Source organism: Panthera leo, chromosome D3 (assembly GCF_018350215.1).
Source record: "Panthera leo isolate Ple1 chromosome D3, P.leo_Ple1_pat1.1, whole genome shotgun sequence".
NCBI lineage: Eukaryota > Metazoa > Chordata > Mammalia > Carnivora > Felidae > Panthera > Panthera leo.
The window spans coordinates 27585503-27610182 of NC_056690.1; the positions used below are offsets into that span (position 1 = coordinate 27585503).

Sequence of the window (24680 nt, forward strand, 5' to 3'; positions counted from 1 at the left end):
ACAGAGAGGCAGAGCCATCAGAACACTCTGTCTTTGATACTGACCCCACAGGAGGACTTGAGGGGGAAAAGCGTTGCAAGAAAGAAGTTGAGGGCTGCAGGAATAGTGGTTTATTGACCAGGCCAGCTTCCCCACTGGTGACTACCCACCTGAGGGGCTCAGGGTATGGGCTGGATGAACTCTGTCAGAAGGTGGTCCTTTGGGTCCAAGGTCATGGGGTTGTGCCCACTTATTGAAGGGCAGTCCCTGACAGTTCCCAGTGGCTCTGGCAAGCAGCAGACATGGTCTGGGTGCCCATGTCCTAGGCAGAGGCCAGAGGGGCACCGAGGCCCGACTTCCAGTGGATCTCATAGTCTTGGGGCATAAAAAGGTGAATCCACGTGAAGTTTTGGTTGGGCTATAAATGTGGCATTGGCCTAGGAGGCCATAGCCCAGGCAAGGGAGCGTCTGAAGACCAAGTCTGAAGGTGGGTGGTGGTGCCCCATGAGCACTAGGCTGGACGGTGAAAGAGGTTGCCTGTGCGGAGCCTCCGCTTGAGCTCCTGCCACAGCAGCTGCCTCTCCCGCCAGGCACCCTTCATGACACCACTGTTCTCCAGGGCACGGCGGGACAGGTAGGGCAGCACTTCCATCACAGGGCCATAGGGTACATACTTGTACACGGGAAAGCCCGCCTGACCTGTACACACAGGCAGAAGCAGTGAGTCCCAGTCCTAGACTTCCCCACCCCTGCTCCCCTGGGAGACTCAGCTCACCTAGTGGGAAGCTGATCTGATCACACATGCCCAGTAGCTGTCCAAAGTACACCTGACGGTCAGCAGGGTGCAGGCCCAGCTCCTCCATCCTGTAGACAGACAAGATGGCAGGTGAGCCCCCAGGGCAACTTGAGCTAGCTCTGAACCCTCCACTTCCACTCCCAGATCTTCATACACTTTAGTTTCCATCCCCTGCAGGGTGGGGCATAGGTTTAGGCTCTGTGCTGCCCAGACCAAGCATCTGCCCTGCAAGTCCGACCTCAGGTCATGGCCACCAAGTTCCCTCCTCTCCCAGCCAGCCTCCCCCTCCCACTATGCTTGCTCCCCATGGCCCCTTTCCTCTCCCCTCTCGTCTGCCCTAACCTAGTGAGGCAGGCCTGCCCCAAAGCCTGGCCTGGGTAAGCTCTCAAAAGACCCTCGTCCAACCCCTTTTTGAGCCCCTCTCCTTCAGTGCCACATCCCCTCCGTCCCACACATCCCTCCACCCCACCCGGTCTCTTGTCCTCCCCTTACTGGCTGCTCTGTCCCATACAGCAGCACCAGCCACTGGTGCCCACTGAGTCTCTGAAAGTCAACTGGTCTAAACTGAGACGTGCTAGAAGTATCTAACACACATGGGATTTTGAAAACTGGAAAAAAGAATATATTGTTTTTCTGAAATACTGAATATAGGTAATATTTTGGATATGTTGGGCTAATTGAAAGGTATTATGGAAATTAATGTCATCTCTTATGTGGCTAGTAGAACATTTAGAGTAGATGTGGCTCACATTTCTATTAGTGCTGCCCAACATCTGGCCCCCAACTGTGTCCAGCACCCTTTCCTGACTTCACACCTCCCTTGTATGGTCTTAGAAAAATTTCCAAGGTTTGCAATGTCTACTTACTGAGGATTCTTATATTTTTACCTCCAGCTTGCTGTATCCACATGTCCAGACTCAATTACCAGCGCTCTGGAATCTGCCCTCATCCTTCCACCTCCCTCCAAGGGCATGTTTAGCCTGGGTCCTCCTCACACGCACCCAGGCTGCAGGCCAGCAGTGTGCTTCCCTGTCTCCAGGGTCCCCCTCTTCTCACTGTCTCAGGCCCCTCACTCCTAGAGCATTGAGGACATCTCACCCCGGCCCTCCACATGAGGATCATCCTCCAGAGGTCCTCTCCCTCTTTCTGTCAGAGTGGCTCCAATGTGGGGGCCACCTACTCTAAAGCAGGCCATGGTCTCTACCATGTGGCCCCGGTCTCCAGCTTAAGTATCTCTGTCCCTCACTGGAGCATGAACCCTGTGAGAGCAGGGCTGCCACCACGTTGCTGCCCACCTGACTGGCAGTGGTGGGGACATTCATGTGGTTCCTGCGGAAGTGGCTGCTGACCCCTCTCCACCCGCTAGGCCATGTGACTGCAGCTTCTCCCAGCAGGCAAGGTTCTCCACCTGGCTTCTGAGCTAGGCCTCCTGACTTCCTCTGGCCAAAAAGAGAAGAGCAAATGTGATGTGGGCAAAGGCTTGCCCTCTCAGGGCTTCTGGAAGCCTGAGACCACCATGTGGCAAAGCCTGCACTGGCCTATAGGAAACTAGATGTGATGCAGTCCCTTTGCTGCCCCAGCCATGAATGAAGCCATTTAGGTCCAGTCAGGCCTTAGCTGACCACAGATACAAGTCAGATCTCAGGGCAGGGCCAGCAGAAGCAGTCCCCGGCTGAACCCAGCCAACACTGCTGGCCCACAGAACACGCTGTTGTCCAGGCCTCTTGAGTTCTGGGTTGGCTTGCCACTCAGCCAAAGCTTACACAGGCTGTCTGAGCTCCCTGATGTGGCATCAGAGACCCACACTACTTCATCAGGGAAAGTAAGCCCAAGCTGCCATGGGCTCCCCAGCTCCCAGTGCAGGAACACAGAACCATGTCCTGCAGGAGCCATGCCTTCTCCATGATAGTATTTGTGGAGTGTGGCACGGGCCCTGGGGGCTATGAGAAAGGAGAGCGCACTCAGCTGGCACTTCAGACAAAGGAAGCCACGTCCAGGGCAGGAGCCTCCCTGGCTAAAATGCCGAGAACAGGCTTATTCTCGGCGGGAAGATTCAGAAAGCAGAAGAGAGGAAGCCCTTCTGAGGGCAGGTTATACCTTTAGAACTTTCACTCTTTTCTGTCTAGCTGGTGAGTGGCCTACCTGTGACCCCTACCTAAAATGGGAGTGGTCAGGCAAAGCCTGCTGAGCTCATAACTGAAACCTAAGAAGATGCCACTTGTACATCACTGACCCTGTGGGCCTGCCACTTGTGTAGGGGTGCAGGTTCCCAAGTGCCAGGCCAGGGGCACAGGGAGGCTCTTTGTATATACATCATCTAGTGGATGATCAAGTTTCCATCACGGAGTAACAGAATATTTTTTAAGTCTAAGGGAAAACCAGGTTTTAATATTTGCAACTTAAACCATCTGTTTTAAAAGTCAAACCAGAATTTTTTTTTTTTTTTTCACCAAGCACAAAAGGTACCCCTGGCTCTCTGACATCCAGTCACAAGGCTGGGGCATCCAAGGCAGTAAATGAGCAGCTGGGAAGTCCCCAGGGATGGAGGGAAGAAGGTGGAGCAGTCCTGTCCAGCTAGGACTCCACTCAGCCCCTCACCGATCCCACAGAAACAGCCAGACCCTGATCCTGTCAGGGACTCTCAGGAGGGAGACTTACCACAGTCTATACTCGGCCTGGGTGGCACTGGTGGCCTCAGCACTCACATCCCCACCCTGATAGCTGCAACTGCTGTGCATTAGAAATCATGGTTTTCACTAACGGGAAAACATGCTCAGCATCACTCATCATCAGGGAAATATAAATCAAAACCACAATGAGGCACCACCTCACACCTGTCAGAATGGCTAAAATTAACAACTCAGAAAACAACAGATGTTGGTGAGGATGTGGAGAAAGGGGAACCCTCTTGCACTGCCAGTGGGAATGCAAAGTGGTGCAGCCACTCTGGAAGACAGTATGCAGGTGTCTCAAAAAATTAAAAATAGAACTACCCTAGGGATGCCTGGGTGACTCAGTAGGTTGAGCATCTGACTCTTGATTTCAGCTGAGGTCATGATCTCAGCGTTTGTGGGATCGAGCCTGCTTGAGATTCTCTCTCCCTCTCTCCCCCCTCAATCTCAAACAAACATTTAAAAAATAGAGCTAGCTACCTACAATCCAGCAATTACACTACTATGTATTTATCCAAAGGATACAAAAATTCAGATTTGAAGGGGAACATGCACCCCAATGTTTATGGCAGCACTATCAACAATAGCCAAATTATTGAAAAAGCCCAAATGTCCAACTGACGAATGGATAAAGAAGATATGGTGTGTATGTATGTACGTATGTATGTATATTATATGTATACACATACATACACACACAATGGAATATTGGCTACCAAAAAGAATGAAATCTTGCCATTTGCAACAATGTGGATAGAACTAGAATATATTATGCTAAGCAAAATAAGTCAGAGAAAGACATATCATGATTTCACTCATAAGTGGAATTTAAGTAACAGATGAACATAGTGGAAGGTAAGAAAAAATAAGAAAAACAGAGGGAGACAGTCCGTAAGAGACTCTTAAATACAGAGAACAAACTGAGGGTTGCTGGAGGGGAGTGGGTTGGGGGAATGGGCTAAATGGATGATGGGCATTAAGGAGGACACTTGTGATGAGCCCTGGGTGTCCTATGTAAGTGATGAATCACTAAATTCTCCTGAAACGAGTATTATATGTTAAATCACTTGGATTTAAATAAAATTTTTAAAAAATAATAGTTTTCAGCTGCAATTTTAGGCTGTGAAAAAGCAGTACCATCACAAGCAGAGAATAAGCACTGCTTCACCAAATGGGTGTAGAGTGACCAGAGTCAGCTTGTCAGGCAGCTGGCTGTGCCGTGCCTTGGCTGTTCATTCACTGCTTCTTCTGGAAGCCCTGCTTGGCCACAGTTTGGCTGCCCTGCTTTGCTCTAGGAAAAGGCGAGAGCCACCAAGACCACTGCCACCGTGCTTCCTGTCGGGCCTCAAGCCCAGGAAGGTGGAGACTGGGGAGCAGGAGGAGTGGCTAGGACCCCTCATGTGGTGCTCCTTGGGTTAAGATAGAAAACACAAAAACATGGTGATAACACTGGAATATTTAAGAATTTACTTCATGGGGCACCTGGGTGACTTGGTTGAGTGTCCGACTTTGGCTCAGGTCATGATTTCTGTGGTTCACAAGTTCGAGCCCCGTGTCCGGCTCTGTGCTGACACCTCAGAACCTGGAGCCTGATTCACAGTCTGTGTGTCTCCCTCTTTCTATGCCCCTCCCCCCTCTCATGCTCTCTCTGTCTCTCTCAAAAATTTAAAAACATTAAAAAAAATTTTTTTTAATTTACTTCACCTTATTCCTATATCAGACTTGCATGGATTCTACCAAAGTTTTGCCCCACAAGACACACACTTAAAGAGAAAACAGACTATATTAAGTTCCAAATGAAGTTTAAAATGTTAAGAGTAACTATTTATAAATAAGATGATATGCTGGAGGCCTCCTGAGGGGATCTGACATTGCACACTGTATTTGTGCATTTCAGCAAGCTATTTAAATCACCTAATGAAATTTAATTTCTGATTTGAAATTTCAATAAGTCAGGTATTAATTTTTAAAAACCCAAGTCACGGGGCGCCTGGGTGGCGCAGTCGGTTAAGCGTCCGACTTCAGCCAGGTCACGATCTCGCGGTCCGTGAGTTCGAGCCCCACGTCAGGCTCTGGGCTGATGGCTCGGAGCCTGGAGCCTGTTTCCGATTCTGTGTCTCCCTCTCTCTCTGCCCCTCCCCCGTTCATGCTCTGTCTCTCTCTGTCCCAAAAATAAATAAAAAACGTTGAAAAAAAAAAATTAAAAAAAAAAAAAAAAACCCAAGTCACTGCAAATAGCCTTTTTGCTACTGCAGTGCCAATGGCCAGCTGGACCTGGGGAGACAGGAAGCTGGCAGGACACTAAAGGTGCCACTCTAGCTCATCCCACATACATCACCCCTAAATGCCACCACTCTGCATAGCTTCCACACCACTCATCCCAAGCCCTCCCTCACTAAGAACACCAGACAGCTGAAGGGGGTGCCTACCTGCACAGCGTGAAGCGAACTGTGTCCTCATTGTGAGAGGCCACCATCACTTTGGCCTTGGCATTGTGCTTCAGCTCCTCCAGGACATAACTGAGGCACCTAAAGGGAGTGCACGTAAGCCCCAGCCTGTAGAGGCCACAAGCAGGCCCATGGCTGTCCAGCGAGCCCACTCCAAGTGTGGCCATGGTAATGGGACCAAGGCTGTACTTGTCATTCCTCAACACCTCGTAGGTAAGAAAGAAAACGTGAGCAGTACCTGGGGCTAGACATGCAAAAGGAGACTACCTGGGACACAGTGCACTCAGGACAGATGGAGCTTTGCTTCCAGAAGGGGTCCATAAGGAAACTGAAGCCTCCCTGAGCATAGAGAGTGTGAGGGTTCTGCCATCTGGCAGTGATGGTGTGTTTCCAGGAACATGTGACAACTATGTCTTTGCCCGTGAGTACAGGAGACAGGGGCAAAGTGTGCTATGAGTCACTACTGTAATGGCCTGACCGCAAACCACCAAAAGCTCACAAAGATGGGCACTCTGCTGGCTGTTGGGTTAACACTGTGGGCTGGCACGCTGACACAGGAGGATCCAAATACGTGTTACATGGAAAAGCAAGGGCACAGGACTGAATGCACAATGCCAAAGCAGATGTGGGTATACCCATGGCACACTTGGATACTCCCAGAAACCAGGGCACTGCCAGGGAGGGAGCGGGAGCCAAGGCACTCAGGGTCTATTTGTGACACACACACACACACACACACAACCTCACAAAGAAAAAGCATGGGATCTGCATGCAAGGCAGGAGGGCTGCTCAGGGATCTCTTGTCCTAAGTGTCAACAAGAGCTGGCTGGGGGACCTGGGCCAGTTTAGTTTTATTCAGTAGACTTTTCTGTACTAAAAATCCACCTTAAAAGTTTTTAGAAAGGGTAAAACAAAAGCTGAGGATTCAAAAAATAAATAAAAAGCAGAGAAGATAATCAGCTCTGGTCTCAGGACAGAAGTCTTGCTCCTACAGAGGCTTCTGACACACTGGGCTGCTCCACAGTCAGATAGGGGTCACATCAGGTCACTTCCACCACCCCTGCCCTATTTTGTCATTCCCCTCCCCAGGAAGCCACGAGGCCCCCAGGGGCCAAGAAGGGCTGGCGCACCTGTGATACATGGCATGAGTGGCTTCGTACGTAGGGTTAATGGGGTCCTCATAGCCAATCTCCGCGGCACGGGCGCGTTCCTGGGCCATATATGCACCCCGCACCAGCTTGGCCCCAAAGCACCAGCCCTCACGGCGAGCCAGCTCCACATCCAGGGTGATGTTGTCATAGGCGTCCTGTGGGACCAGGGCCAAAAGTTGCTGCTGACCAGGATGGGGCCCTCTCCAGCCTGTGTCCCCTGAGGCCCAGGTGCCCAGGGAAGCAGGGAGACAAGTGTGAGTGAGGAAGGCCCTCCAACCTCCATCTCTAAGAAATGGTGACTCCTCAGTGTGGCCTGAGGACAACTTTGTTGGGGGACAGACTAGGTGCCAGCAGCCACGGTATTCTCCGGAGTCTTCTCAAGCTGACTCAGGGGCAAGGGATGCTGCCCCATCCACCCACCCACCCACCCACCCACTTCCCCCAGCCCTAGAGCCTTGACACCCATCCCACACCGTCTCCTCCAAATACCTGGCTGGTCCCAGAGCAGCCCAGCCCAGGTCTGTGCTCAGCGACCCCACCCTCAAGCACCCTGGGCTCCCTGAGGTACATGCAAGTCTCTTTGTGGGAAGGGGACCAGAGATTTCATCTGATCCTCAGAGGGACCCAAACTAAAAAATGGCAGGAAATAAAAATAGCAGGAAAAAACTTACTCATGAGGCCTTCAAATTTTAGGGATTAAGGCACATGAAGCAGACTGCAAAAAGCCTCCTTCATCTTCCTTCTACCCCTTCAAAACCCTGTCTGGGATCTGAGGCCCAGAGAAGGGCCAGCACACAGCCGGTAACAGAGTCCTGGGGCCTTTCCTCCCACTCAGAGGCTGGCACACTCAGGCAGCGGCCTCTCCCAGCACCAGCACAGGACTCAAGTGAGGGGCATCACCTGCAGACCGGTGGCGGAGGTGGGGGGCAGTAGGCAGGGGCCATACCTTGAGGTAGCACTGGTATGTGTTGAAGATGAGCGGCTTCTCTATGTTGAACTTGCGCTGCATTTCCAGTGTCAGGCGGCTGATGGCTGGCTGGAAGTAGGTCTGCTCGGCATCCACCATCAGCCGCACGCCCACCTCGGTGGCTTTCTGAGAAGTACAGGGTGGGACAGAAGGTTTGACTGGGATCAAGTGAGACAGGTGCCCCCCCCACCCTCTCTGGGCACATCCCAGGGTCCTCGACCTTGGCCAGGATGTCCATTCTTTGCAGCATCCTCGTCATCTGCCGCTCTTCCTCCTCAGTGAACTGTGACAGGAGAGGCTCCAGCTGTCCTGTCTGGGGCAGCATATGGTCAGGCCACAGCAGGGCCCCAAGCTCCCACCTCTCAAAGCCACAGCTCCCTCTGCCTGAGGGCACCCACCTGCCCCCATGTGCAGGTCCTACCAATACCCCAGGACCAGCAAAGGCTATCCCATCCCCTGCCTTGGTCACATGGTACCCCAGAACCTTGCTGCCAGCCAGCACCCTCTGACTCACAGAGCTAGCTGCCCCAGGTCACACCTACACCCAAGGTGTCTGCTCCCACACAAGGGTGAGGGTCCATCCGATCACCCAGAAGGACTCAGCCCCTAGCAGAGAGAGGGATCGGAGAAAGAGTGGTGGCTACAAGCAGGAGGGAAAAGTTGCAGTAGACAGACAACACAGAGCGGGGACAGAGGCACCATCTCCAGACAGTGGTGGCCTTCAGGGAGCTGGCAGGTCAGCAGAAAGCTGGTGCTCAGCAGCTGGGGTGGGGGTGGGGGTGGGTTTGCGGGTGGGGAGCACCTACCCTGGAGGCCTGTGCAGCCCTGGGCCCTCTGCTAGCCCCAAATGCCCACTAACACTGCCTGGGGCGCTCTCAGTGGGGCCTCAAGCATGCCCTTCCATTGGCCCTCGGTGTCCTAGCTTGGGGACTGAGCCCTCCATCAGCTGGGGCTGGATACTCGTGGAAGGCAGTATCTGTGGGATGTTTTCCCAAGGGACTTCTGCTGCTTTCCATCCCAGCTCAGGGGTGGTTTCAAACAGGGCACAAATTCCAGGCACCTCCCACAGGCAGGATGGGGCGGCTGGGCGGGGGGGGGGGGGGGGGGGTGGTTCTCATTCCTCTCCCCCTGAACACAGGCTGGCCTAGTAACTCGCTTTTAACAAACAGAACTGGGCATAAGTGATGCTGTGGGACATCTGGAGCTAGGTAATAATGCTTCCGCCTGGCTCTCAGGGGACACTCAACCTAGGAACCCAGCCACCACATGGTAAGGAAGCCCTGGCCCACAGCCAGAGTCAACTGCTGACTGTGTGAGTGGGGACCCACAATGACCCCAGCTCCCACCACCCTCTGAGAACCGCAAGGGAGACCTTGAGCTAGAACCACCCAAGCTGAGCCCTGTCCTTCCAGAACTGTGACGTGGGATAATATGATTACTGCCATTTCAGGCCAATAATCATATTAGGTTTGGGGTGACCTGACATGCAAGGAGAGAGGACACAGGTCTCTCTCCCCTTCTGTGGGGCACTCATGGATCTGTCCTCTTCCTCCAGACCACAGGGGTGTTACGCAGCCAGGAAGGACTCTGGTTTCATCCAGCTGCGACCCCAGCTGCTGCCTCAGGGAAAGCAACAGGGAACATTTCCCTTCTCAGCCTTGTGCCCCTGTGAGACAGGGTGAGGGGGCGAGGGGTCATCACCTGCATGTTAGGGACCACCAGGTGCTTAGAGAGCTCAGTCCTGCTGTCGATGAGGCTGCTCCAGTCCAGTAGGTCCAGAGTGCTGTGGAAGAAGCTGCATCAGCACATGGGTGCTAGGATCTGTGGGGGGGCCTAGGCCCCAACCAGCCCATTCCTTAAAAGCGCATCCCAAGCCCAACCCCCACAAAACTTACCTCAGCTTTCAGTTTCAAAGGACAGACAAAATGTTAACATCATCCTCTGTTTACAAAATGGAAACCAAAACCAGAACATTCTTGCGTCAGGGTGGTGGCAGCTATAAAAACCCAGGGAGAACACCAAGAACACCACGAGCCATGTCAGGCTTGGGAAAGAGCCAAACACGGGAGGCCAGGAAGGAGGCAGACCCTGCACGTAAGGGGACACCCTCTGCCAGTCCGGGGAACCTGGTGACCTCAGGTCCAGCCCCCAGGTCTCTCAGGATGAGGCATGGGCCCCTCCAGGATCTCAGCTGCCCTGACCCTCCACCTACCTGCCGTGTGGGTCCCAGGAAGGGCTGAGTGTGGCACCCTCATGCTAGGACCTGAATAATTCTGTGAGCAACCCTGCTGGTTGTTGTCTAAGCTAGCCCTGGGCTAGCTGCAGCCCCAGCCCCCAGGACTCCAGACTCCCTGTCAACTCCTGCTGTATGTGTCAGGGAACAGGTCCTTCAGCATTGTCACCCCAGGCCCATGCTCTTCAGGAGGGCAATCAGGACTGGGAGAAGCCGTTGCAGCTCAGCTGGAACCATGGCTGAACCAGAGCATACACTCCCAAATTCCCAGCTAGGGGGCTACTCTTACCCAGACACGCCCAAGGTCTCCGCAGTGAACCAGCTCTCAATCTCCGTCCTGGATGCGATGCCCATCTTTGCCACACTTTCCTTGAGAAGTGAGAAGGTGGCATTCCCATGGACGTGCCCCAGCCCCATTCACTAACATTTCCTGTTTCCCTGAACATTTGTGTTGCTCTTTTGACTTTATTACACAATTAGCGAGAACAAGATAGTTTTGGCCTGTGTTTCTGTTCCATAGACAGGTCTATTCCTACCTGTCCCTGATGCCCCTTCCCAAACCCAAAGCCAGCACTCAGCCATGTGCAGGGCAAGTACCCCCCTCCCTAAATCCTGCTGCCCAGCATGTCCTCAACCTCTGGGAACCCACCTCAAACACTGCCTGGCGAGGTCCCCCCCAGGCAGGGCTCCTTCCCAAGCCCCCACTGTGTCCACCCACTCATACCCACGAGGGCAGGGCTGTCCCACCTGTAGCACTGCCACCTCCAGCTTCATGTCCATGGCAGCCAGCCCAGCCTTCCCTTGCTCTGCAGCCATTTGGTGAAAGAATCGTCTCCACTTGGTCAGCACGTCTGAGAACTGCAGCTGCAAGTGCAGGCCTGAGGCACCGGCTCTGGCACATGCCCAGCTCCCTGCCCCCAGGGAGCATAGCTCCAGGCCCCCTCCCAGTCTTTCCTGTGTGCCTGGCTCCCAGCACCAAGGTACCAATACATGAGCTTTCACTTAATGCTCATAGCAGCCCCAAGTTCTCACAGACTCTCTCTGCAGGTGGAAGGTTCTGGCACTTACCAGAAACTGGGGTCTCCCCAGTGCGGTGAGCTTGATGGCTGAGAAGCCATCATCACTGGCTCTGCCTGTCAGAAGCCACAGGAATAACCATTAGGGCTCCATAGGGGGATGAGGAGGACCAGAAGCCTGTGCCCAGAGCGTATACCACTCAAGAGTGACAGACACGTGACAGACTGCAAATGGCTGGCGTGGCCCCTCTTCTTATCAGTTACCTACAACATACATGGTACTGGGTCTCCCTGACAGATGGGCCCCCAAGACCACCAGGGAGCCTTGAATGATCCAGTTGCCAAAACTGATGACAGTGCAGTGGGACCAGCAGATCTCTCCCCCCTCCCCCACCCAAGCCTAGCAGGGGCTGCAGCAATGTCTGGGTGGGCTGCCTGCTCCCCAGCATGCATGCCTTACCCTCCCTAGAAGTAGTTCTAGTGACAGCTCAGCAATCTCAGGCTAAGGTGGGTGGCACCAAGGATCCCTGCTGCCCCTGCCCCCAACAGGAGGAGAGAGCCCAGCAAAGAGTCAGATATCCTGGGCTGCTGGCTAACCATTTATAGGCAGAAGGACCATGTCTCTACCAAGCACATAAATGCCCATGTACACAGCTGCTCAGATACCCCACCTTGGAGGCGGGAACAGGCAACTTGGCAAGGTTTGTTGGCCACATGGGCCCAGGAATGCACTGGGCAAAGGAGCCAGTGAGACTGGCCCATTCTGTCCCTGCCTCCATGTCCTCTCCCATGCCACTGGCACCCCAGGCTGCCCGTGGGGGGATTCACAAAACACAGAAATGCCCAGTGAAGCACAGGGTGGAGCACCGAAGGCACTCAACCACACTTGCCTCTCTCCTCCCTTCCAGAAACCCATGACCCATCTTGGCTTCTGTGACCTTTGCTTCAGGCAGAGCAGGCACAGAGGTAAGGAGGCGCACCATGCTCTGGACCCTCTCTGCCTGGCATCTCCCCAGCGCTGATCTCAGAAGGCTGCTTCTGAGTACAACTCACTCCTGCTCCTTCTAGCGTTCAGAAGGTACAGAGCCCACTGATGGAAGGGGGCTCTGTGGCTGGGGCCACATGGTGGGCCGCACTGTGGCTGGGGGGGATGTCCTAAAGAGTAAAGGACTCAGAGGCCCACTTAACTCACCTCCCTTGGCAGGCTCTCCACATAAGGCCAGGCAGGAGGAGTCCTCTGTGGCAACAGCACAGCCATTGGCAAACCCCAGTGCCACATGTGGTGAGGCTCAAGCCCCTGACCTATATGGGGGTGCTGCTCAGCCCACTGACAGCCTTACTGAAGTTCACATCTGGGCACTAGTATCTAGGAAGGGGCAGGAGGTGCTAGGCTCCTTGGGTAGGAGCTGTACTCAGGCGTGACCCCAGTGTGACCTAAGCCCAGCCTATCTTCCCCAGTGTCACCCATGGTCATCCCTCACGACTGTCCAAGCCCCAGGCAAGTGCTCTAGCCTGGCCTTGCTTTCACCCACCAGCATCTCTACACAAAGAGGTTGAGCCTCCCTGGCAGGTGTACAGCCGGCCCCACCTGAAGCCTCAATGCAGCGCAAGAACGTCTCCATGTGGCTGTCACACTTGGCTTCATTGGCATAGAAGTAGGTGCGGGCACTGATGACACCATCCCTGCGGTCTCCAAAGGCCCGGTGGGCCTGGTACTGCTTCTCCCTCTTACTTGTACCTGGAGGGATGGGCACATGGCCTGAGCACACACAGGCTCTGTGCTGTGCTCTGGCTCCCACCCCACTCTAGGCAAACATGGGGCTTCCCCTGCATCCAGCAGGACCTGCCCATGGCCCACAGCCCTCTTCCCTCAGGACAGGCTCCTTAGCAGCCACAGCCCCCCTCCACTGTGCTGCCCACCACTCCCTGCTCCTACACTCAGTGTTCCTTCCCCCTGGCCAAATCCTAGTCACATGGCAAACTCAGGCCAAAAGGCAGAACCCAGACCCACTTAGGACAAGGGGATGAGGACCCCTGGGAAGACCCTGAGGATGTCAGCAGATCTGGAGCAATGGCCTGGGTGCACACAGGGAGAAGCCACATAGGCACAGGGAGGAGCCTTGGCCCCAAGTCTTGCCTGTGCCCTTGAACCCAGGTCTCCCAAGTAGGGGTGGTGAGGGTGAGGGGGGCAGGTGGTGAAAGTATTTGTTCCTGAATGGCCTCCTCATACTCACCACTGCCCTCCCTCTCTACAGCCGATGTACAGGACCTGTGGGAAGGAACAAGAGGGTGAGGGTGGGTCACACCACCTCAGGCTGCAAGTGACAAGCACGTATTCCCTTTGAGCAAGCAGAGGTGAGAGGAAGCCAGGGGTGGAGTCCTGAACCTGACCTGACATGGCGGACTGTACAGGAATAGCTGGGTTAGCCTGGGCAGGTAAGAGTGACTCAGGTGCCCCACCCACCTCCTTACCCACCCCAGGCCTGCAGGGTCACCTCCCCTGAGCAGGGCAGGGCAGCAGCCTCACAGACCAACTTGGCCTACAGGCTCTACACCCTGGAGAAGGCTCAGATTCCTCCTGGGTAGGTGAGGAGTGAATAAAACTAGCTGATAGCCCAAGGCAAAGAGGAGGTGCTTGATGAAAGCTAGCTATGGGGGCATTCCTTCTGAGGGGAAGACAGAGCCTCAGGGCCAGCCAGGACTGATAAGGAACAGAGCCCGACAACTACAAAAGTACAAAATTCCCAAAGCTGAGGAACGAGGCCGCTTGCTCTGCCCTAAGCCCCCTGCATCCAGGCACCTCCAACCACCAGGAACCCCAGGCCAGGCTCTGGGCTCCTGCCCAGGTGTACAGCTAGCCCCACCTCCAGCCACTGCCTGCCAGCACCCTGCTTCAGTCTTGCCCCTTAGGTGTATCTTCTAACCAGTAATCAGAATTTTTCTTTTAAGATGCAAGCCCTCCCCTGGCCTCCCATCACAAGGGAATAACACCCCCCCAGTTCTCATGAGGACAGATCAGTGAGGCCAGTCTGAGAACATGGTTGCCTCTGCCCACCCTCAGGCCTCCCTGCAGTCCCTTGGCCATGCCCTCACCACCCCTGCCTGGTCTGCCCCCACCCAGGTGCCCCCTCACCCAGAATGCCTGCCAGAATCACAACAGACACCATCCCCCTCTCAGTGGCTATGACGTCTGGGACAGCAAATGTCATGGCTAAGCCTACTCAGATGAAGGAGCCGCTCACCATTACTGTCCTGGAGTGGCATTCGAGCAGCTTTGTCCATCATCTGACTTTGTATTTAAAGCCTCTTAAATCAGTTCCCACAGAAAGAGTGCAGCTGAAGCCCTGTGGCTTATCTGGTGAACTCCTAAATGCTCAGACCCCTGGGGGCTCCTGAGGTTCTGCCCATACTTCACAGGAAAAGGACAGTGTTTTCCCCGTCCCCCACCCCCACCCCCACCCCCTGCGCTGGGGCACTTGAGACAGAGGTAAAGCCAGCGAAGCCACAGAAAGCTAATTGCACCTGTGGTAGCCTCAAGCTGAATCAAAGGTCTAAGGCAGCTTTTGACCTCCCTGCTCCTGCACCCAAGGGCTGCCAGCCGCCTTCCAGGGAGCCCTCCCTTTAGACCCTGGTTCCTGTGTAACCTCAGGGCCCATATCTGGCAACTGTGAGCCAGGATGCCCAGGTCAGGACCCGGGAGTCCCAGTAGCTGGGACAGTTCACAGGGGCCGCGCACATGGCTGCACAGCCCATAAGACCCCCACCTGGGAACAGGGGACAAGAGCCACTTCATGCCAACTAGACATATGTGCTTGACATACAGAAGAGGGTGAGGTGTGCCTGTGTGACAATATCTGACTCAGTAACATAAGGGAGGGGGTCAGCCCCACACACAACATCCCCACTGGGAATAAGGAGCACCTGTAAGACCAGCCCCAAGCTGTGGTCCAGGTACAACCAGGCAAATAGCATGACTCAGGACCCACCATCTGCACTAAGGCATGGGTCTAACCAGCAAGGACGATGGCTGCTGGGGACTCGGGCCTTCTCTGTAACCACACAGCCCATGGCTCAGGGAAACACAAGTATTCACCTTCAAGGTCCCTGCATTCTAGGTAGGCTGCATTCTTTCACATGGGCCCCCAGGGACCCAGCGCTGTGTAAGGTGCCCACTCAACATTTCCACAGCTGGCCTACCCACCCTCCAAGCCCCAGCCAGCCTCCAAAGGGTGTGGGCCACTCCCATCCTCACTGCCAGTAGGTTCAGTGGCAGGAAAGCAGTCAGTCTGTGCTATTTCCATCCATGAACCTTCTGGGCACAAACCAGAGGGGAAGCACTTTAGAAATGGACTGAGAAGAGGAACTGGGTCAGTTGCACAACCATGTGGTCAGGGGGACAGCGGCCTGTCTCTGAGCAGATGGCACTGAGAAGGATCAGGGTCACACTGTCAACCAGACCTGGTGGGTGGGTCACAAGAAGACAAAGATGGCAGCTGCCAGGTGCAGTGGAAGGGAGGAGGGTCACGTGACTGGCAGGGACCGGAAGAGACCACCCAGTGCAAGCACGCGCACACGTATGCACACATGCATGGCCCAGGATGTGAAGGAGGGAAGAGAATGCGCCGAGGGGCAGAGGGCAGAAGATGAATACAAGTGGCCCAGGGGGTTGAAGAGGCAGTAGGGAGGCCCTGACCATCTCTTGGCTACCTCCAAGCTCAGCTCACTACACTGGGTGATGTGTTGACTGGACGCCTTTTAGAAAAAAGCAGAAAGTGAGGGGAATAAGGTAGCAGGAAGGAGTGAAGCACAGACAAGCCCAGTGGAGATCATTCCTGCCTGCACATCCACATCCCTAGCCCCTCAGACCCTGGCTCCAGGCAGCACCTGAGTGTTCTGCGCACACCAGTCCTATAGAGCTGCCCCTACCTTGGGGCTCCACCGCCAGCCAGTCCTGTGTCTGCACAGGCAAGACAGGCACACCTGCCATCCACACTATCCCCAGATGTCCTCGTCATAGTCAATCATCAGGAGGTACACTTTCCCTATCCCCACAGCTCTCAGCCTACTGGGGAGACCCTCTGGGGCTCCTGCCTTCTACCAGGTGTTCTGAGAAACACCGTCCCACCCCTGCCCTATGTGGCTACTCTCTCCCTCTGCCACCTGTAGCCTCCTACCTCCTGCTTCTTGCCCAGGGATCCCTTCCAGGGTCCCCTCCTCAGAACTTCAGGAGGCCTGCTGGGCCTCCTGTGCATTCAGACACTTCTATCCTTTCTGTGCCTCACATGGTTATGCCCACAGCAGGCCCAGCACCACCTGTACCCTTCCTACTCCAACCCCTGTGAGCTTAATTTGGGGTAGTGGCCTCTATATCACTCCCCAGAGCAGGGTCTATGTGCCTCGTGACAGGATTAGCAAAACAGACTTCTGGGCCCCACCAGGACACAGAAGTAGTTCTCTGCATGGGGGGTTGCGTGGATGAAGGCTGCACGGTAGGAGTCACTCTTGACTAAACACCCAGGAAGCCAGGCAGGCAACTTGACAGTATAGATGTTCAACCAGCACCCACAAGCCTGGTTCTGTCACCCTGGTCCAGGCCTCTCCAAAGGCACATGCCTGGCAGCAGACCTGGGCATGAGTGGACACCTGCCACTGGCATCAGATGGTGGGCACCATGTTAGGATGGGAGGGACCACCACTCACATCCCAAAGCCCACCAAGCAGGGCTGCTACATCATGATGGGTATCAACAGCAGCATGGCCCAGGGGCACAGGTTCCTTGGCTCCAGGACAGGGCAAGGCCAGCCCACATCCCAATGCTCCCCCTGCAGGACAGGAAGGAAGCCAGCCAGATCACCCTAGGAAAGAAGTCTTTTCACACCAGAGGGAGAAAATCCTATTGTGAAATCACTCTGCCCTCAACTTAGACACAGCGGGAACACAGAGTCCCTTAGTTATTCAACAGGCAGCCTCACTGAAGGCTGCAGCCCCAGGCCACAATGAGAAACACACAGAGGGGTGCCAAACTGGAGAACACTGCCTTTAAGACAGCAAATGGCTAGACAGGGGCTGGGCTCCCCAGGCCAATCCTCTGCTGCTGTTGCTGCTTGGCTTGGACATTCCGTTCCCAGGGCAGGAGCTTCATGTGATGCCTTTCCCTCCCCTCCCCTCCTGTCCCCATGCCAGAGCAAACACCCCAGCGTGCGACAGGGCAGGTTACTCAGCAGGCCTGTCTCGAGCCTCACGTGGTCAGGCACAGCTGCTATCAGAACTAAGGGTCCCAAATGCAAGCAAGGGCCTGGCATGAAGGGGTGCATGTATCAGCACAGGAACCAGTCATTTTGCACAGAAAGGGCTGGTCTTGCCGGGATCTACTGTGAGGCCACCTCTCCCGGAAGCAGAGGGTGACCTTGTCCTCTAAATTTTTTTCTGTGGCCCAGAAATGTAGGTCAGGGAGGTACCCATCTGCCCCTATACCCACTGCCCAGAGAACAGGTCCTACAGCAAGTTGGTGATCTCAGGAGGAGACCCCAGGCCAGCCCGTCACACTGCTCCTGGCTGCACATTCCCTTCTTGGACCCCTGGGTAGGCACCAGGCTTGACAGGCTCCATACTTACCAGGCAGGGCCCACCTGCTAATTAGAAAATCCTCCCAAGAGCTAGGCAAGGGTTGGGCAGTGGTACCTGTCCAACAGGTTAGCAATGCCTCAGAAGAAATGCTTTAGTAGAACAGAAAGCCAGAGCACCTCCTACATCAGGGTCAGAAAACGGTTTTTGTAAACGGTCAGGTAGCTTCTATCTTCAGCCTTGTGGGCCATATGGCATCTGTCACAGCTACTCAACTCTGTTCCTCTAGGTCAAAAGTGATTTGAATTTCATATACTTTGTTTTCAAATGTTTATTTTTGAGAGAGACAGAGAGAGAAAGAGAGAGAGACAGAGCATGAGTAGGGAAGGAACAGAGAGAGAGGAAGACACAGAATCCAAAGCAGCTCCAGGCTCTGAGCTGTCAGCACAGAGCCTGCCACGGATCTTGAACTCATGAACTGTGAGATCATGACCTGAGCCGAAGCTGGACGCTTAATCGACTGAGCCACCCAGGCGCCCCGAATTTCACATACCTTTAAAGTGTCACAAAATAGGGGCGCCTGGGTGGCTCAGTCAGTTGACCATCCGACTTCTGCTCAGGTCATGATCTCACAGCTCATGAGTTCAAGCCCCGCGTCAGGCTCTGTGCTGACAGCTTGAAGCCTGGAGCCTGCTTCGGATTCTGTGTCTCCCTCTCTCTCTGCCCCTAACCCACTCACATTCTGTCTCTGTCTGTCTCAAAAACAAATAAACATTAAAAAAAAAATTTTTTTTAAGTGTCACAAAATAGTATTCTTGTTTTCTTCCAACCATTTAAAAAAGCAACAACCAATCTCGCTTTGCAAATCACACAAAACCAGGCAGGCCAGCCACATTGGGCTGTGGATCATGGTTTGCCAACCCCTATCCCTGCCCCTCCTCTAGGCTTGTGAACGGAAGACCTTTTGTGAAAGCCCAGAGCTGTCATCCTCACAGAGAAAAAAATACAAGAACCCCAGGCGGAACACAGGAGGGCCACTGGTAAGCAGACTGACCAAGCCCTCCTATCCTTGGGGACCTCCTCCCAGCCCAGCCCCAGGTGGCCCCAGGATGCTTTGGGGTTACAACCCGATGCCCAGGCAGGCCTTACTCCATCTCCTTGTGCTCCGCCTCCTGGGGGCTCAGATCCTCCTCCACCCCGTAGTCCAGGATGGAGCCCACGCCAAAGGCCCTGTTGTGCTGGATCAGGGGCCGGATGGACTCCTGGTCCTCACCAGCCACAAACTGCCCATAGAAGGTCATCTTCATCAGCTTGTCAAACAGGCTTTGCCCCAGAAGTCTCCTGGTGAGATGGAGCAGCTGAAAGGTAGAGGGAAAGGGCTGTCCTGGCTGCCTGGCCTCCCCCATCCCAGCAGGACACCCCTGCTTCCCCACCCACTTTGCTCCAACCATAAAGCCTTGACACACATCTCCCAAAGTCAAACACAACTCAGGGCCTTGATGTAACTGTGGACACCACCGGAAGCAGCTTGCCTCTCCACTTGTAGCTACTGTCAATCTACTCATCATGCAGGGCAGAGGTCCCAGCGCCGCCCCCACGGCCACTCACACTTCTCTGCCCTGCACACTCACGGGTGACCCAAGCAGCACATAGCAGTGCCAGACTATCATTTGGTGGATAAAGAAATGAATAGCAGGTCTCTCTGGGAATAGCAGTGGGTGTGTTCATAACATCCTCTGTCTTCATACCTCAGTGGGTTATGCCAGGTAGGATTCGGTGCAACTTTCTAGCAGGCAAGCACCCAGATTTTTTAATATTTTGTTCACTGCTTATTCCCAGTCCCTAAAACAGTGTCTGGCAAGGGGCCGGCCCTCTAGTAGTTACTGAGCAGGTGAACACATGCTAAATTCAGACGGAGTCCGACTTCAACTGGAGCAAACATTAGGCGAATAATAAGCCAGGTGGCCTTCTACGAAGTACACAGTCATCCAGGGCCACAGCAGACCCACAGCTAGAGTGGACATGCCCCTGAAGAAGACAGTTGCCCATAAAGCACTCAGCTCCTCTAATCACATTTCACCATATCCTCAATTTCTGCCATCCTTTAAACAAAGTCCTGAGTCACTGCTTTGTGCCCAGTACAATTCCAGGCTAAACAAAAGAGAGAAGGAACTCACATCAAGTCGGGAAGAGACCTCGATGGAGCGAGGCACCTTCACGGTGTGATTCAGAACAGGGGGTGAGGGAGTGACTGCCAGAGCACGGGTGGGAAATGTTTGCTAACTTAGACCCAGAGAGGGGGGCTTGCCAAGGCTTGGAGGTGGAACGGAGTTCCTGCAGTAAAAACAGCCAGGGCAGGAAGGAGTGAGGACAATGGAGGCCCCTGAGCCTGGAAGGGATGGCTGCTTGGAGGGCACGTCTGCCACCTGTCTGGGAATTCCTGTGTGTCCACTATCCCCCTCCACTTATCTCCAAGACAGAAAAAGCCTGAGGTCTGTCAAACCCAATGGATAACAGAACCCCTTTTGTGAGGAACATCTCTTGATTCAGGGCTTCAAGGAACAATCTCTAGTTTAAGCAGAAGTATGAGTAAATCAAACACCTTCATCCCCAAACCAGTCCTGAGCAGCCTCACATTGGCCCAAGTCAAACACACCCTGAATCACAGGCGGGCATTTGGTGGAGATACCTCAGGACCACACCTGAGGTCACCACAGGGCGTCCCAAGGACAAGGGTTTCCAGGCCATCACCTCTGCCTTGCTGCGTCCTCTCTGCAGTCGTGTCTGATTTTATTGCATCTCATTAGGATTTTGTCTGGTTTTTTTTTAGAAAGAGATACAGAGAGAGAGAAAAAAGGGGAGCAGGGCAGAGAGAGAGAGAAAAAATGGATCTTAAGCAGGATCCGTGCTGGGCAATGTGGGGCTCCATCCCACGACCCTGGGATCATGACCTGAGCCAAAATCAAGAGGCAGACACTCTCAACCGACTGAGCCACCCAGGTGTCCTGCATCTCATTGTTTTTATAAAGAGGATGAGAAACAAAAAATTATAGCGCCAACTCGGGAGAACAGGACAGGGTGTCTCGGCACCATACAGCCTGGGCCAGTGGTCAGGGAGTCCATCGACCAGAGCAGCCTCGCCAGTGGAAAAGCCAGGTCTTGATTATATCAAAAATCACCCTAGTGGCAGGTGGGGCAGAATCTGACACCCCAAAATCATTATATGGCTCTGGGAAACCCCGACATTGTACATATCAGCTCTGAGAACTGTCAGAAACCACCATGTGCAGAAATGGGCCAGTCATCTACTCTTGACCCAGCAAACTTTCCTATACAGGGCCACATGGTAAATAACATAGGCTGTGTGGGCCACACAGTCTCAGTCATAACTATTCAGCTCTGCTGACGAAGCACAAAAGCAGCCACAGCCAATGCTAATAGAAGAAGCAGGAGCAAGGCAGACACTGGAATTTGGCTCGGGGAGGGGGGGGGCCCTGGGCTGATAACCTCCCGCACACCCTGCACTTCGCACTGACCAGCTCCTCAGGTGTAGGCGGGGCTCAGAGGGAATGACAGGGAAGGCCAGCCAGGTCACTGAGCCGGTCACTTACCCTCTCACTCTGCCAAAGGGGAGGCCAGCCTACCACAGAAGGTTATGGAACCACATGGGACAGGGCTGGCAGTTTTAAAGCTATCTCCAGAGCAAAGCCGCCCCTTTAAAACCATCCTGGCATCAGGTGCATCCCTGGACGGCACAGCCTGAGATGAGGGTGGCGTCCCCTCTTCTCCAGGTAGGGGCATCCTTCATGGGTTTAGAAACTCACACCAGGAACACATATACTCGCTTTCACTGTAAAAGACTCAAACAGATGTGTGCAGATCAAGAAGGGGTAAAGCCAGTTCTCTGTCCCACAAAGGCCACCATCACCATCCATCCTGTCTCCTTCCCTTTCTGTTACCCTCTTCTGCACTGGCTTATACCCAAGTACAGAAGCTTTGTCATGGAAGACTTGGGTTTTCTAAACTCATGTCTTCTGGCAAGGAAGGGACAAACTGGGTGCCAAACCAATGCAGAAGCTCCAACTGAGCTCCTGCAGGCTGACACTCCCTGGGAACGGATTTGATGATCCCCCACCCCGCCCCACCGAAGGTGCCACACAGACCCACACTGCTCAGCAGGAAGAATTTTCACTGCAGGCCAGAGGACAAGGTAAATGCTGGTTCTGAAGAGCAGCCTACAACCCTGCAGCCTGGTCTCTGCCCCATTTCCTTCCAGCACCAGGCACCGAGGCCACTGGCACCAGTGTGACCCCTAGCAATGTTGTGGTGGAACAGGTCCCACAGGGGGCAGACAGAGTGCCGTTAGTGGGCTCCCTGAAGGCACCCCCAGGACACAGGTGGGACAGGAGGGGAGCCTGGGATAAGCCTCCCCACACCTCCAGGTACCTATAGTGGTCCTTGCACTCCAGCACTTTCTGGCACTTGGACAGTGGTCACCCACAGCACCCCCACGGTCTCCAGCTGTGCTGGCTTCTCTCTGGCTTTGATCCAAAGGAAGAAAGCTCAGAGAAATATGGCCTAGATGGCTCCAGCCTTCACTCTCTCCCTTCCAGTCACATGGCAGCAGGCACAGCTCCTGCACCACTTCTGCCCCATGCATCCCAGTCCCACCCAGCAGTCCCATGATGCCCCAACAGCAGGAGCCAGGTCCCTGTCTTTGTCCTCCACGGAGACTTCATGGCCAGCCACTTTCTCCCCTAGTCGTTCCCACCCACCACCCCCGCCCCAGCTGCCTCCTCCCTCCTGACCCCTGCACCTCCAGAATTTGCTGCTCCTTTCTGCCCTTCAGACGCTGGTGCTCCTCAAAGGGTTCTCAACACCTCCACCCCTCACCAGGCTCCTTGAACCCCAAGTGTTCCTTTCTGCCCTCCTCTCCAGTTGGCCTGGGCTCTCCACAGCCACAAATTTGCCTCAGTACATCCACATCTACTGCAAACACAGATGACTTCCAGAAGCCTCCATAACTCCATTTCTGCCCCTTCCGCCTCCTTCAGGGACCAAGGGAGGCAGTATGATACCCTCAGCACAGCCTCGCTTGAGAAATCAACACCACCTGCATAAAGAGCCTTCCAGACACTTAGCACCAACATGCACCTTTGCAAACTGTTTCCAGGATCACCCTGACATAACTGTCATCTTCATACACCCAGACTGACAGTGGCTAAGACGGCGTTCTGCTTTTTACTTCCCCAAAGCCCACACACTTTTCACAAGTTACTATATTGAAGTAATAAAAGCTGTAGTTCAAGGGGCTTCCCATTTTCCCTCAACACTGTTCGGAGTGGCTGTGTCTGGCGAGCTCCTGAGTCACAGTTTCTGAGAAACCAAGACCCTTCAATACCACCAAGACTCCCTTTTAGGCAACATTTAAAACACTCAATTTTCAGGTGACAACTTTGCATCACCACAAGGAGCATATAGCTTAAAAATTCAGAAACTGGTCTTTGTTTTTAGTTGGTAGTAACTGGTATTAGGAAAATTCACGAAGCTCAAAAGAGAATGCAGGAAACACCTCCCCTTCCTGACTTCCCGGCTACAAGCAATGCTCAAGGCGCTCCCCCGCGTTACAGTGAAACTTCATAACGGATCCCGGAACACGCAGAGGATCCAGCGCGCTCCGCTGCGCACCTACCCACCCACATGCCCACCCGCGCACCTGCTCGTGGTGCGCCAGCAGCGCAGGTGAGGCGCACAAGCGCAACACCAGCAGGCTGCGCGCCAGCTCCCAGCTGCGCCGGCTGCGGTACGCCTCCTGAGTGTTGCCGAAGTCCACGACGGGCAACGGCGGTCGCGCACCTTCGGCCGCCCGGCATCCTGAAGTGGCCTCCCGGCCTGCGGCGGACTGCTCGCGAGCCACGGGCTGCTCGCGAGCCACGGGCGCCGTGGACAGTGGGGCGACGCGGGGAGTGCCGAAGCGCAGCACAGAAACGATGCACCTCAGAGCCATGGCGGGGCGTCCGCAAGCGCCGAGACTGCTTAAGTACGCGCGGCCGGCCCCGCCTCGCCCCGAGCTCAGCCGCGCTCTCTTCTAGAGGCCCCGCCCCAGGACCCGCGCTTTCTCTTCGGGAGGCCCCGCCCGCCCTGCCTTAGGATGCGCGCCTGATGCTGAGCCAAGGCCCTCTCCGCTAGACCCCCAGCCACCCAGCGCCCTGAGCCACGCCCCCTTGCCAGGAGGCCCCGCACCGCGCCTCGCGCCGCGTGGGCTCCTAGTGAAGTCCCGTTCCGTCCCGCCCCGCTCCAAGACCCGCGCCTTCCGCCCTAGAAACCCGGCTCCGCACCCTGAGCCGCGCCCTCTCCTGGGGGTCCCCGCCTCCCGCCCTTGAGCCACACCCCCACGTCGGGAGGCCCTGAGTGGCGCCCTCCCCTTGGGAGGCCCCGCCCCAGCCTAGGATCTGAGCCGCCTTGCTAGGGAAAGCCCGCCCTGGACTCCGCGCCGCGTCCTCTCCCCTAGGAGGCCAGACCATTGAGAGTTCCCACATCCGGTACGTTCTGCGGCCGCCTCGGCCACCCAATGGCGCCAAACGCGCTTGAAACCCTCCTTCTCAGCCTGTGGCCACACCCTCAAAGAAGACCCTGCCTTCTTGGATGCCTATTCCCAGCTTCATCTTTCCCGTAAGAGACTCCGCGCCTCCAGGGACTGGATCCGCAACCAAGTGTGCGATTTCTCCCTGAGTTTCCCCGGTCCACATGCTGGCCCTGTGGGTCCGGAGCCCGCGCGTCGGCGCCATCACACACCTGCATACCTGGGCTCTTGCGTGGTCGTTGAGCCTCAAGGACTCACAGCTGAGGCCGGGA

General features: G+C 54.8%; 1 protein-coding gene across 2 annotated transcripts; it reads right to left on the bottom strand.

Moving 5' to 3' along the window:
- Nucleotides 1–95: 95 nt before the first annotated feature.
- On the bottom strand, nt 96–24161 carry LOC122203418 (proline dehydrogenase 1, mitochondrial). 2 transcript variants are annotated; one of them, XM_042910221.1, is made up of 14 exons: nt 23542–24157; nt 18975–19183; nt 13496–13530; nt 12850–12999; nt 11314–11378; nt 10993–11109; nt 10535–10614; nt 9714–9795; nt 8233–8325; nt 7992–8138; nt 7025–7200; nt 5877–5975; nt 755–843; nt 96–678 (listed from the first exon to the last, which is right to left on the bottom strand). In XM_042910221.1, the coding sequence occupies exons 1-14, from the start codon at nt 23830–23832 to the stop codon at nt 491–493; spliced, it is 1821 nt and encodes a 606-aa protein (XP_042766155.1). In that variant the 5' UTR covers nt 23833–24157; the 3' UTR covers nt 96–490. The 2 variants fall into 2 exon arrangements, 1 of the variants encoding a protein (XP_042766155.1); XR_006195171.1 differs by lacking the exon at nt 96–678 and having other exon boundaries at nt 758–843; nt 7025–7262; nt 23542–24161.
- Between the last annotated feature and the right edge of the window lie 519 nt (nt 24162–24680).

What these genes read in the sequence shown, in the direction of transcription:
- LOC122203418 (XM_042910221.1), bottom strand. Translation starts at nt 23,832, where the DNA reads ATGGCTCTGAGGTGCATCGTTTCTGTGCTGCGCTTCGGCACTCCCCGC. An exon ending in GCGGAGCACAAGGAGATGGA is followed by an intron (nt 13,531 to 18,974) that starts GTAAGGCCTGCC and finishes TCCTTCCCACAG; the next exon opens with GTCCTGTACATCGGCTGTAG. An exon ending in TGGAGGTGGCAGTGCTACAG is followed by an intron (nt 10,615 to 10,992) that starts GTGGGACAGCCC and finishes TCACTTCTCAAG; the next exon opens with GAAAGTGTGGCAAAGATGGG.